This window comes from Oreochromis niloticus, linkage group LG17 (assembly GCF_001858045.2).
Source record: "Oreochromis niloticus isolate F11D_XX linkage group LG17, O_niloticus_UMD_NMBU, whole genome shotgun sequence".
In the NCBI taxonomy this organism is placed as follows: domain Eukaryota; kingdom Metazoa; phylum Chordata; class Actinopteri; order Cichliformes; family Cichlidae; genus Oreochromis; species Oreochromis niloticus.
Genome location: NC_031981.2, coordinates 35013049 through 35026872, shown reverse-complemented (window position 1 = coordinate 35026872; position 13824 = coordinate 35013049). Strand labels below are relative to the sequence as shown.

The following is a 13824-nucleotide window of genomic DNA, read 5'->3' as shown; positions in this document are numbered from 1 at the left end:
AAGAAACTCCCTTTTGAGGATTATTCCCTTCATCGGTTGCAGTTTTGGTGCATCTGATTTTTACCGGTCAATAAAAACCACATCCAGTGTCTGTACATGTGGATTTACCAGAAGACATTACTGATAATGCCACGCTCTAACAGCCTCATGTATTCGTCATGTTGTATTTTTCTTTTGACCAAGTAATCACACTAAGACTACCTGGTCCAAAAAAGACCAATAAATACACAGAACTATGGGATAAAAGCACACATCACACAATGTGAAGAACCAATCCATCTAACAATTCTGTATTTAGGAATTTGTACACCATCTTAAGGTAGGACCAACATTTTTGAACAACAAAGTCGTTTAACAAATAGATCTTAATTACAACTTCCTAAATTCGATACAAATAAAGTTAACAGTCTGTCACTGAGTATTAGATGGGCAGATGATGTGACAAATGCAAAGTAAAGAGCAGTTACAAGGCCTCTGAAACAGCACTGAAGGTTTACAGCATGTCGGCATATTAACATTATTACAAGAAATAGATATCGAGTGTCAAGAAAGTGCCCTTTCATTCCAGTGAAGATTCGCTGTCCCATCACACATCCTTGAAAAGTATACAATATGCAGTTGGCCAGCAATACACATTAGCAGCAGGAGTGATTCTTCCACACTGTTAAATATGTGAAGATTAAAATTAACAACACTTTCCCTCCGTATTATTTTTTTCCAAGAGGGCATGAATTGAAGCAGTTTTGGTTAATTGAGCAGTCTAATATCTCGTGACACCTACAAATAGTTTATAGTAGCTTGTGGGTCTACTCCTACTGGAAATACCAAGTCTATTTCATTTTATGAAACACAGACTGATCACAATTACTGTGACAAAATAGATATTTAACATACCTCATGACAGACCTCCTTCTGTAATGTAGGATGAACACAGCACCAAGTGTACAGGAGCTGAATTTCATAGGTGGTAACAAATAAGTTACCAAGCTAAGCTAATAAGCTTCATCAATTCAAGAATTTAAAAAGAAGATGCAGTCTTGCGGGGATTCATCAATACTGAAAGTATTCAGACTACAGTACATGATGCATTCACCCTTTAAAAAAAAAAAAAAAAAAAAAAAACATGTTTAAAAAAACAAAACAAAAAAACTCCACTAACCATAGCCTTTACATTTTTCATCTATAGGGCACAGGACTTTTGTAGGTCTGTCATCAGCCTCTCTCACTGATACTTGCCTTTATTGGATAACAGCTGGCTTGTCATCCATTAGGGTCCTAAAGGCTAAACATGAAGAAATCCAAATAAAAACTAATCTTAGCTGCATTTTTTGCACACTCAAATTGTTTGCTGACAACAGTATTAACTGTTGTAATATCAGATAGCAATAATGCTGATATGGATGTGTGATGTTTAAAAATGTTGTGTTCAGTGTACCTTTGTCGATTTAATTTTAACACCTCTTTGCAAATTCAGCCTTCTCAGATTTGGTTATGACTGAGCGCTAATTCATGATGGGAACTTATTTACTCCAGTATGATATGCACATCACATTAACATTGTCTGAATAAAAGAAAGTAGCTTAACAGCTTAAGGTCTTGCCAGATACTGGATGTTATAAAGGGACAAATTTTCTAAAATCACAAATTCTACACCATCAACAAGTGGGCTTGTTTGGAGACCATCTGTTAAATTAACATTTGTAGGCTACATAGCTATGGACTGTTTCAGTAGGTACATCGATGAACATCGACTTCCAAGAGAAGATCAATGACTGCCAAGGAACTGCCTGCTGAGAAGCTGTTTTATGCCATTTCATGTACATTAGCTACAATATGATCACAGCTTACATTTCTTAGAATTTAATTTTCGAATAACATGCAAAAGCTGTTTTAATCTGTATGTCATTTAACTACACACTACTACACACCAACAGACCTGGGGTCTTTACTACAAAGCAAGTTTGATGTACCTGGGATGTCAGGATATTTTAACCCAGGGTTCATCAATCTGGCTAAGAGCACATTCACATGAAAAGGTTGGTGCTGGCATCATCTGACCAATCACAAACATGGAAAATTCTACTGGCAGCAGAGCATCTGGAAGACATAACTATCATATTAGAATAATACAACAGTGAGAGAATGACTGAGAGGGGAAAACCGCCGTATAAATGTGTCTCTTTTTGAATTGCTTTGGTCAGTAAAATCTGTGAATACCTTTTATGTTAATAAAATTGGGCATATTTAAAGTCAATAAGGAAAGCTAGCAAAAATGCTGATTGTATGGAATAAGTTAACAGGCTTACCAATATCACCGCTCTATTGGTCTGAAAGTGCATCAGAAAATTTCAGTTTTCATTATTTCAGTTGCAGTCATGTTGCTATTTGAATGAGTAAATAGAATAAATATAAAAACAAAATTCAAAGGTACACGCCAATTTGATATTAGGTCTACAAACACGAATGAGTGCCCTGTTTTAAAAGAAGTAGAGTAATTTGTTGTAAAACAGTTTCCTGCCAAAGTCAGAGGGATATTATTTTCCAGAGAACTGATTGGTCAGCAGGCAGTTCATATTTAATCTTGAGTATAATCTGCGCCGCAGCAGATTAGGTCTGCTGCATAAGTTACAACATAAGTTACCATTGCATGTAACTGTGAGAATGGAACTGCCTTCATAATACAGGGACCTTAGGGGTTAACATTTTACATATTAGCTAGCTAACAAGCTAATTAAAAAACAAAACGTGATTTAACCGCAATCAAAGAAATCTGTTTGTGTGTCAAGCTGAAGATTTCCATTAAATGGGGATGTTAGGTCCACGTTAAGGTCTTCAGTTTAAGCAGAAGGGGCTCAGATTGATTACTTACCTTAAGGAATGTCAAGGTACACTGTCAGGTATTTTATAATAAAGGACAGCTAATGCTTTTTGATTCGCTGTCAATAAGACACAATGTGATCCTTTTCACCTGACTCAGTCTATAAAAGAGATGGCTTTTCCTTTGCATTCACAAGTTATTAAAGTCATTCAACAGTCAGCTGAAAGTTGTCACGACAGCTTCAACTGAAATGAGTGCCATACAAATGGTTTGTCACATTAGCATTTTTCCATCATTTTAAACTCAGGGTACGGTAAAGAGAAACAATGACCAGCAGCTGAGTCTTTAGTGGCAATTTTAGTGAATTATGAAAAAAAGGGTTCAAAGTGTATTCCTGAATTCTAAAGAGAAGAGTACAGAAAATGTGGTATTTTTCAACTGCTACAAATTCTGTAAACAAAAATACATGAATAGCATAAGCACATAAAGCAGGAAACTATTGACAGCCCTACTGAGGAGCCACAATGTCCGTCAGTTTAATCATGTTGGTTAAATGCTTATTAAGACTACCCATTAGTTCATAGTCCTCTCTTCATCTCCAGTCTCTTCCAGGTTCCTGCAACATTTAGTTGTTTAACCTAACATGATGATTATTGCTTCTCTACGCTATGAAGCTAGTATGCCTCACTATTTTGACCAAAAAGTAAAAACGACAACTCTTTCAGGTGAACAGTCAGTGAGAGTAGGAACAACACATACATACACACACACACGCTCACACCCACGTAGTCAATCAATGTGAACATTGCAGAGTCAACCACTCACATATCAGAGAATTTAAACTTTATGTTCAAAAGGTAAGCCACACATACCGGGACACAAAAGACACAGAAAAGACATACATGGACTCAGTCACCCGAGTGACAATCCATAGAACCAGCTGAAGCACCCCCGTAATGTGTGTTTCATCTCACACCGCTGTGTGTTTTGAATTCTCGTTTTCCTTCATGGGCGAGGAGGCAATATTCCTGTTGAACTGGCTGAAACTGGCTGCCCTGCATCTTGCCCTCGGCCCTCCTCCTCCATCTCCAGCTGTGGGCCCCGATGGTAAAGTACTGTAGCGGCCCGGGATCGGCAGATCCTGCCCTGGGGGGAGCGTGTTGCCGCTGGGGTGGAGGGTGGCATCCTTTGCAAACAGGCTCTGGATGAGTTGTAATTTCTCCTTCTCCTCCTGTAAAAAGACATCAACCAGGAGCTTCTTTTCCCTTTTGAGCTGCTCCACGATGGTTTTGGGAACATCAGGAATCACCCAGGCAACCACGAGGCTGAGGAACATCACCAGGTTCTTGAAGAGTAGGAGAAAAGTGGGAATATAAGTGATAGAAAGATTGATGCATGTGGAAACAAATGAGATTGATGATAACTGTGACAGTGACATACTGTATATCAACCATATCAATGTCACTGAGCCATTATGTCAAAAATATATATGCAGCTAGAGTAACTCGCCAAAGTTGAAATAATGGATTCTGGCACTATTACAATTGGACACTGGGTTAAACCTGAGAACCAGCTGACCAGTGATGACTCCTGAAAGCAATTTGGATCAGTTTAACGCAGAAGCTGAGGTTTGCCTTTGTGCAACTTAGAAGTCTTTTGTCAAATCAAAGACAAACCAGTGCAAGTGATCAGAACAGGAAGTTACAGTGTGTAAAATTTTCACCGCAAGACGTCAGTAAATTGCAGATTGCATTCATCTGTAGTGAGTGTACTCAAATACCAAAGTGACTCTGGCCTTTTTCCTGTCTGGGCAGGCCATCAGTCTATTGTTTACCTGAGCTGTCAGTGCTAGGTGAAACATTCTGAAAAGAGTCCAACATGGGCCAATGAGTGAGAGAAGCTCAATTCTGACCAATGACAGCAATACTGAAGTGAGTTGTTGAGGATTTCCCGAACTTTTCAGTCTATAAGCACTGCTGCTGTTAGGCTTAAGGGTCGTAAAATTTACGATTTCCCTCTGACAAAAAGTTTGGTTACATTCTGATGCCGTATGAGAGTTTATTCAGGCCAACAATGTTACATCCATTTCAGATATTTTTACTAATGCCGGCCAACAGCAGCTAGTATTAGCTGGCATGATGTTGGCCTATAGCCAGATGACGTTGTTTAGCCGGCTCATGTCTGATGTCTGGAAAAAGAAGGGTCACATGTTTAGTCAGCACATTTTCGTCTGTTAGAGCCTCAACTTCAGTTCAAGAAACGAGGCTTAAAGTAGGAGGAAGACAATAACATTTTATTAAGATGCCAGATGCGTTGTCTGTTTCCTTTGTGTTGCATTCTCCATTGATAAGCCATAGGTATGATGCTTCATATCTTGAGTCTAGGTGCAGGCACGAATATTAATGTCCCCCCACAGCAAATGAATGCCTACGACTCCTCATCTCCTCTCCCTTTGGCATACTATATATATGACGTATGTATACATAGGCCATATATGTATACATCATTGGTCGGAAAAGAGATGTCCTTCTTGGTCACCATATTCAAAAACAGTTGAGGAACATGGATTTCACAAAGCAGCTCCTGCTCCTAAATATTTTTAATAATTTAACTCTAAGTTTATGGAAACGCATTTTTTTGTCAAAAGTCATAATTACGCAGGAATAACTGTATATTTATGAGGACAATATCCTTTTTTTCTATTGAATAAACTCAATCTATGTTAATCAAAACATATTGTGACTCAGTTACAATTTATAGGAGTAGGATTTTTAGTGGAAATTGCAGCAATCACGGATAAAGACGTAAGTGGCTATAACTAAAAGTGATTTCTCACGGTTTTGTTCACATCACAAAAAAACTATTGAACCAAAAGTTTAAGAGCAACTGTATAGTGCCTGAATTCTGGTCGTGATTACTTCTTAACAGAAATAAAGAATGAAACTTTAACAACTTGTCCAAGGACATTTGAGAGACATATGTTAGTGAGACTTGAAGCATCTGGTTGTTTTCCTGACCATAATGAGAGCAGAGTGTGATCCACTCAGTTTAGAATGACTGGCCACACACACACACACACACACACACACACACACACACACACACACACACACACACACACACACACACACACACACACACACACACACCACACACACACACACACACACACACACACACACACACACACAGGCATGCTTTTCTTTTATATGCATCACTGCAAATGCAGTCAGGATTTTAAAAAAAAAGAAACAAGAAACAAAACTGAGTAATACACTGAAATTGCACCTGGAACAGAATGACGAAGGCAAGCCTTGCAGCCAGGACACACCAGTACTGTTTGGAGAACTGGTACGCGTCTGGAGACCATGGGGGTTCCCTGTAGTCTTTATACCTAGAACAAATAAATAAATAAATAAATAAATAAATAAATAAAACACCCATGGAGACAAGAATATCTAGCAGTCCAGAGTTTGAGAATATGAGGCAAACCTAAGATTAAACTGATTTACAGCATCTTTATGTAGCTGAGACCTTGCCTAATTAAAACATACAGCTCCTTGACTCAGTCGGGAAACTTAAAGAGCAATAAACTTCATCAGGATTCCTTTCATTTGTTGTCTTTTTAGTAAACACTCTTTATTGTACCTTCAAAACAAACATGTGGAAACTCAAACCACATGTTATGCAAACTGTCTACATGCTCCAAATAAGGATAGAGGTAGAATAAGAGAACAAGGACGAAGAATAACAGGCAAGTGCACAACAAAAAGGTGGACTGGGTAGGTTGACGATGTCAACCCTCACATAAACAGAGCCATTTTACCACCACTTCACTCTTTGATGTTATACCTGGAAACTTCACTTAACCATAACTACTACTATCCTCACCCAAACCCTTACCAATCATACTAAAAAGAACAAACTGAGATTACGGGGATTTGTCGTTCCCCAAATTTTGAGTAATTAGATTGCGATAGATCAGCAATACCAGATGTGATACAGAAACTGTGTCAGTCTGTTTTAATCATCACAGAAAGATGATGTCCAAATTCAGTTCAAGGCTAAAGGGAGATGAGGAGTGAACATATGAAAGTTAAAAAAAAAATGTTCTTAAAGCACAGTTGGTTCATTATTTCTTTAACTTTTTTAAAAAAGCAGTTTGTTATCACTGGAGAAAAAATGTGAGTTATTTGCTGCTGGAGGAAAGTCATGAATAATATAGTTGGTACAGTTGGTACATTCAGGTACCAGAGCTGCTGCTGCTTCTCTATCTGTTGGCTAAAGTGCAACCAGAGAGGATTAGAAAACAAATGTCAAGTTGCAGCTGGACTGTTTGAGATTCAGCAGTATTATGAAATCAAAGAGACCCTGCTGAGTCAGCATGTTGGAGAAAACCTCAGTGGTTTGTTGGCAATTTTCCACCCACTGTCTCTTAAAATAAAATGAGTGAAACTGACAAAAAAAAAAATTGCCAAGAAAATAAAAGCTTTGTGGACAGGCGTCTGATTTGAGCCACTGTATACATAAACTAACAGTCTAGATGATCCAACTTCAGCACAACCAAGATTATTTAGATTTCTGATCAAGTTCCTTAAATTCACTCGCTCCTTAATGAACGTTGAACCCTCTTTACATCCTCCTTTAGGAATAATAAAAAAAACATTTTCAAAAGAAATGCAATAAGCAATAACTGTGGGTTAAAATACCTCCATCTAAACACATTTAGTAAAAATGTGGGTATTGATACTCCAAATTACAGTTACTACTTTGCATGTTATGGTATTGACTGACAGAACTTTGCGACCTGCAGCATTATGAGATTGTTTTGCTCACGATAAGTCTTTTATGAAATATCAGTAAAATGCCAGTAAAAGTATTGAACAGCCTTTAACTATAAACATCTGAAACTTTTAAGCGCACCAAAGTTCAGCAGCAGGTTATTAATCTGACCATCGACCACCCTTCTACAATTATGTAGAGAATGACACTTGGCTTTATGTTACACTGCTTTTAGCCTCCGTTTTCACAGCTATTGTAAAAGAGGGTGCATTTTCCTGTGGGATGCAAAGTACAACATAGAGCATTCCTTTGAAGCCAAGAACTAGGACACAGTCCCTCTTATTGTTAACCTCAAGCACATCTTTAGGCAGAAAACGCGTCGTCCAAAACCACTAAATGTACAGAAGAGTGTGGAGACAAAGACTGGCTTTATGTTGAGCTGTAGCTATAGACAGTAGTCATCTATTCAACATTAGGTCGAATCAGTGCACATTTAAGACATGAAGACAGTCAAAATCCGGTTAAAAAGCAACATTTACTCCTTACTTAAAAATGTGCTTTACTGAAGACTTAAAATGAAAAAAATAAATAAATAAATGAAAAGCACAACCAAAGAACGATTTTCAATCAACTACTCAATCTCTGACCGGTTGTTAAAAAAAAATACACTGCACTATGCTTGGATCAAGTGTGGTGCAAAAGTCCTCTCTCATTTCTGCAGGAATTTATGGAAACATGATTACAGAGATTGTAATATTCTTTTGAGCATGAAAGTCAGAAAGTCATTTCTTTCCTGTATTTATAACTCGATCAGTTCTGGAAGATCCCCAACAACACTGGCTCAGATAAACCCGCAAACCATGACAGAGCTTGAACCTGAAATCTATATAACTTATATTTTACATAGATTTACTTAAAACTGAAAACCCCAAGAAACAAAACAAAAAGCATAACAGAAAAGAAATGCAGGAAGCTCGAACTGCAGGGCAGTTTAACACGTCACGCAAATAGGATGTCTCACATCAAAGTTTTACATTAAAATGACTGACACAACAAAAGTCTTTCAATTCCACACACTGACATGAAAAAATTCCTCTGAAGTCCAAATAAATTAAAGGGATAGAATGAGCTGCCTCACTAAGCACTTGACTAACAGTATAGAAATAACAGAGAGGGAGGGGAGGGCCAGTGTGTGTGTGTTAACATGGTCTTATGATGCCTGACTCCTTCTCCTTATACAGTCATGAGTGAGGAATGCTGTCCGTGAGAGTCAGTCTTCTCTCCCTTTCTTTTCCCTTTGATCTAGTCATCTTTCTCTCAGTCTCTCAGTAATATTTTGCAACATTTTGTTTTACATCATCTTGAAATATTAAAAAAATATAAAAGTAAAATAAGACCAATCTCTGTCAGTTTAATTCACTTAACCCTCCTTAGGTGGAATCACAAATGCAGTTGTGCTATCAAAGATGATTTTTCTCTCTGTTCTCGTGTGTGTGCACGCATGCGTGCGTGCGTGCGTGCGTTTTCTCAAAACTCCATGTTTGGTTAAAATAGTGGAGCTCTGCAGCAACTGAAGCATTTAACTCAATATTCTTTCAGAAGACCTCTCAATAAGATAATGGTTACTACGTGAGACGAGCATGTTTGTCTGGGACCAAGGGGTCAGACCAGACAAGGGTCAGGTCATTCCCATCTATAAATAAATAAATAAATAAATACACAGTAAACCTGTGTTACACAACATGGTTGCTGTCAGCTATCATCATCCTGTCTGTTGTATGAACATGTGAGCTTCATATTGGATCTTTTTGGCAGGTTTGGCATCCCCCCACATTTGCCCCAAACCTCTTTAATTCTTGTACAGTTTATTTATGGTCTTTAGATAACTCTAGGCAGGAAAGTGGAGTGGTGGACAGCAGCCAAATGCAATCTTTGGGAGGGCAGACTTTGGGGGCATAAAATTTTATGTTGTTTTTCCAATGAGGTCACGTTTCATTTCAAACTAACAACATGGAGGATAATTTAATTTTGGCAAATGGCAGTATACAGTATATTAAACTTTACACATATATGGATCAGTGCAATCAGCATACAGTAATATGCAAAAGTCTTGAGCCAGTCCCCATCTCTTTATATTTTGCTAGAAAAATGTGATTCAGTGAAATGTGCAAACATACATGGAAATACAAAATATAAGGCAAAACCACATTTGTACAATTGTAAAAAAAACCAAACCTTTAAAGTCAATATTATATATGACCACCTTCGGTGTTGCCATAATGTAGCCAAATCGGTCTGGTATTATGTTCTTTGTGACATAATAAACTGACAGAAAACCAAATCAAATGTTCAGAGCTACCCATTGTTCTTCAACACCTTTATTCTTCAACACAGCCTGAAGTCTTTAAGCAAATTTTTGTGTCATTCTTTTCCTGTAATTTCTTCAAGTAGTCTTCAAGACTACTGGCAAAATGAAACTCCCAAATCATACATGCAGCTGCAGTGACTTCTTATACATAAGGGAGTAGCTAAAAGTAGCAGTCTATTAGTAGCAGTCTTTAAGAGGCTTCTTGAATGACATTCCAAAACTCTTTGGATTTCGACTGACTTTTGTTCTGTTCTGTCAAAATTATCCCACACTGCTTCAGTAATGTTGTAGGTCTGGGCTCTGGGGAGGCCAATCCATGACAGTGTTCCACTATGTTTTACAGATTACTGTAGACACTCACTACTGTACCTCTCTCCTGACCTGTTTCCTACATACTGAAATTTCATGGGGTTTTTTTTTTTAACCATTTATGATTAATTGATTAAAAATTACATTATAACAGTGTTAAAGTCAGAGTCACAGGATTACACAAGGTTAAAGGAATTCATTACTTTTGGGTGTATATTGTATGATAAATGTGACAAATATTCAGGACTACAGAAATGTTTACAAATTTTTATATGTATTTAAAAGATATTTGTTTTATATATAGTACTAACCAGAAGCTTGTAACAAAAAACATCCTATCTGTGGAATGTAATGGACTAAAACACAGGATAAATGTAGTTATATAAAAAGGAAAGACAATTTGAAAGTAATTTGTCTTTTGTTGCTAATATGACTAACAGGGTTACACTAGTTAGAGTCGACTCATAGTGTTAGTACATGGCTTTGTCATATCACTTACTGTTGTACTATTAGTCGATACTGGAAACACAATGTCTCATGTTTAGTGCTCTCAACACGTTTAACAGATGTTTCTACTTGAACATTTATTCTTATTGGCTTTTTACTAAACCAAGCACTGAAAATAAAGAATATTTTCTCCTAATGCTGAGAGGAAACCCCTTCTTACAAATTATTTGATAATCCATTGCATAACCACTTAACCCTCACTTGACTTCCTGCTTATAAGCCTGTTAAGCAAAGCCAACTTCCTGTCAGCTCAGGAGTGAGTAATATCTTGATATAAAGCAGGTATACACCTAAATGGCAATTTCAACAGTCTTCCTCTAAGATTATGATTTTCAATACATTTCCATCTATAATGGTAGGTTCCTTGTTTTCTGTAAATCACTCTAAATCTACACTTTCAAGATAAATATAATTTTATTATAACCAACTGATATCAATAGATGTCAGTAATATAGAAAAGAGGTTGAGTTGCCCCACATGGAAGTCAAAGGTCAAAGATGCGATCAAAGAGGAGGTACAGCCACTCCAAATCTGTGTTTTAAAACTGATTTTTTTTTTTTGCTTGTTTTAAAAGTGAGCTTTTATTCGATGTCAGGGGCTATTCAACACCCCACACTTCAACTTTCATCTCCGTAAATGAACAGTTTTGAAATAGCTGTACGCTAAAAAAAATATAATAATATTAAAATTCTTTGTTTAATCTTTTAACCAGATAGACTGTTACTGCTATTTTCATATAAATTTACACAAAACAGCTAACATCAGCATCACAACATCATCACAAATGGAAAATAGAAAATCTGTATCCTTTTCTTGATAGTCTTAAAATGTTTAACTCTTTGTTTCACATTCAGAATTCAGAGTTTTGATGACACTGACAGCACTGATGATATAGTAGGACAAAAAGGACTGCAGAGATGTACAGTCATGCTCTGCTCACTGATGCAGAATCGTCAACTTCCTCACACTGCTGTTTTTAAAATTTGATTAAAAATTTAAAACCTTGGTGGGTAGCTTCTGTCACACCATCCATCTATTTATCCATCCATCCGTATGTAGCACCTCTTCCTCCCTATTCATTTCCTCACTGGTATTTCTATATCTTTCCATTTCAACAGTTTCCTTACTGTCTTAAAAAGCATTCCTTTGTATTGTTATCTGATCATCAGTTCAATGATATCTCCCCTCATCTCTGCATCTTCCGACATAACTATCCATCCATTCATCTTGACTATTGCGTGTATTCATCCATATGTCCAGAACCCCAAATTAACTGGGCCAGAAAGAGGAAGAAGAAAAAAAGAGGCAACCATTGTCTGGAGCATCTGTAATTCAGAGCTGAATCATTTGCCCTGAGCCCAGAGGCACTGCCCACATCAGCAGCACTGTCTAGATACAGTCTATACATGACTACACAGCTCTGCTCACTGCAGACACACAAAATCTTCCTGGAACATCCTGCAGCCAATTTCACGCCTATGAAACGTTCAAGGCGAACACTATCTGGTCATTCTTGCGATGTGACATATCAGCCTACAGTGGTACAAAGACTGCATTCTCGCATGGTAATTCTTTGCCATCTTATGTAACAGCAGGTCGGCCTCAGCTGTCTGTGGGCGCCGGCATCCATGACCTTTTCCTCTGCAAAGCTTTATATTGATATTCTGAAAGAGATGCTTACCAGTGGAATGAGTGAAAATGCATAAAAGATACAATTGTGCATTTTGCGATAATGCCTTTCCGATCCATTCTTGTCGTTTCCACATTCAAAGTGGCATTACAGTTTGCATGATGGCGAGTCTTAATGAAGAACCTAGTTTCTCGTTGTTTAATTAAGTGTTTCACATTTGTAGCTACCACATTAATACATCAATATCTGGTATGATAGTGACGACCACACTGGCAGAAAAAAAGGGTTTGGGTTCATTCAACTGCAGCCCTCAGCCCTGTAGCACAAGCCAAGTCAAGAAAAATCAAGTGAAAAACATCAATAAATCAACTGTCCCTCCCTCAGATTGGTAAAGTTTAATCATTAGATGCAGAAAAGGCCTTCAGGTTGAGCATTAAAAAGTTGTGGTTTTAAAAGATTAACACTAAACATGTTCTTTACTCAGTGAAGCCTGTCTGGCTGCGTTTAACATGAAGGCGAAAGAAGTAAGTTAGTGTACCCCAGACAAAACACTCCTAAGAAATCCAAAATTGTAATGCATTTCAAAATTAGCAACGATTAACTAAATTTATCACATAAGCATTTTGGAGACCAGTGATAAATGTTCAAAGCACTATGTAAAGTTCCTAAAGTTCTGGCATAAAGAGAATATTTCAACTCCATGAAACAAGCATCCTTTAGTCAAGATTAAAGGGCCATTAACCTTAATTTATACATAATAATTTAAGTGAATCATAGTTAATACAGAGACTGTTTGCATGTTTCTGCAAAGGCCAAAATAATAAGTTATGACAAAACACAGTAATGCTGTTTTATCCCTCCCCAAATTAAATTCCTCAGATGTAAAAATAGATGAATTGGCCTGAATGTTTTCTGGAATGCTCACCAAATACTGCACTGGCAGCAGAGGGAACAAAAGCAACAAGGCCAAATGCGCAGCGTTTGTCCATGTATGACAAGTGAATAAACAAGTTGAATAGGTATTTCCATTTTGACTGGCTATTTGCTGAATGCAGAATGGCTCATCCCAAAGAAAAGTGAGCAAAATGTAATTGCTACAAATATACTTCGTGAGCATGCGCGTGTGTTTTACCGGCATAAAGTTATGTTTCCAAGCTCAGAGTTCTGTGGTGCTGTGCCAGGTTTTAAATCGGACACGTTGAAGTAGGACAGCGTGTGGTCAATGAAGCCGTGCATGGTGCCCGTCGGACTGTACATGTACTCGTAGACGAGCCTAGGGATGAAGTCTGACGTAAAGGAGATCACAAAGGCCTGCAGACAGAAAGACAAAGAGACCAAAACAGAAAGAGTGAAACAGTCTGTCAGGACCAGTGATATATAAAAGTATAAAAATTGAATCATGTTTTATGC

The 13824-nt window shown here is 37.6% G+C and overlaps 1 protein-coding gene across 5 annotated transcripts in view; it reads right to left on the bottom strand.

Moving 5' to 3' along the window:
* Nucleotides 1–263: 263 nt before the first annotated feature.
* The window catches only part of ano2b (anoctamin 2b), a 65019-nt gene continuing 51458 nt past the window's right edge, over nt 264–13824 (bottom strand). For all 5 annotated transcript variants that reach the window (XM_019347182.2, XM_019347183.2, XM_005460415.4 and 2 more), the window contains 3 exons: nt 13547–13725; nt 6107–6212; nt 264–4163 (listed from right to left, as the gene is read on the bottom strand). In XM_019347182.2, coding sequence (XP_019202727.1) covers nt 3789–4163; nt 6107–6212; nt 13547–13725 — 660 coding nt within the window. In that variant the 3' untranslated portion in view covers nt 264–3788. The remainder of the gene's footprint in view (nt 4164–6106; nt 6213–13546; nt 13726–13824) is intronic.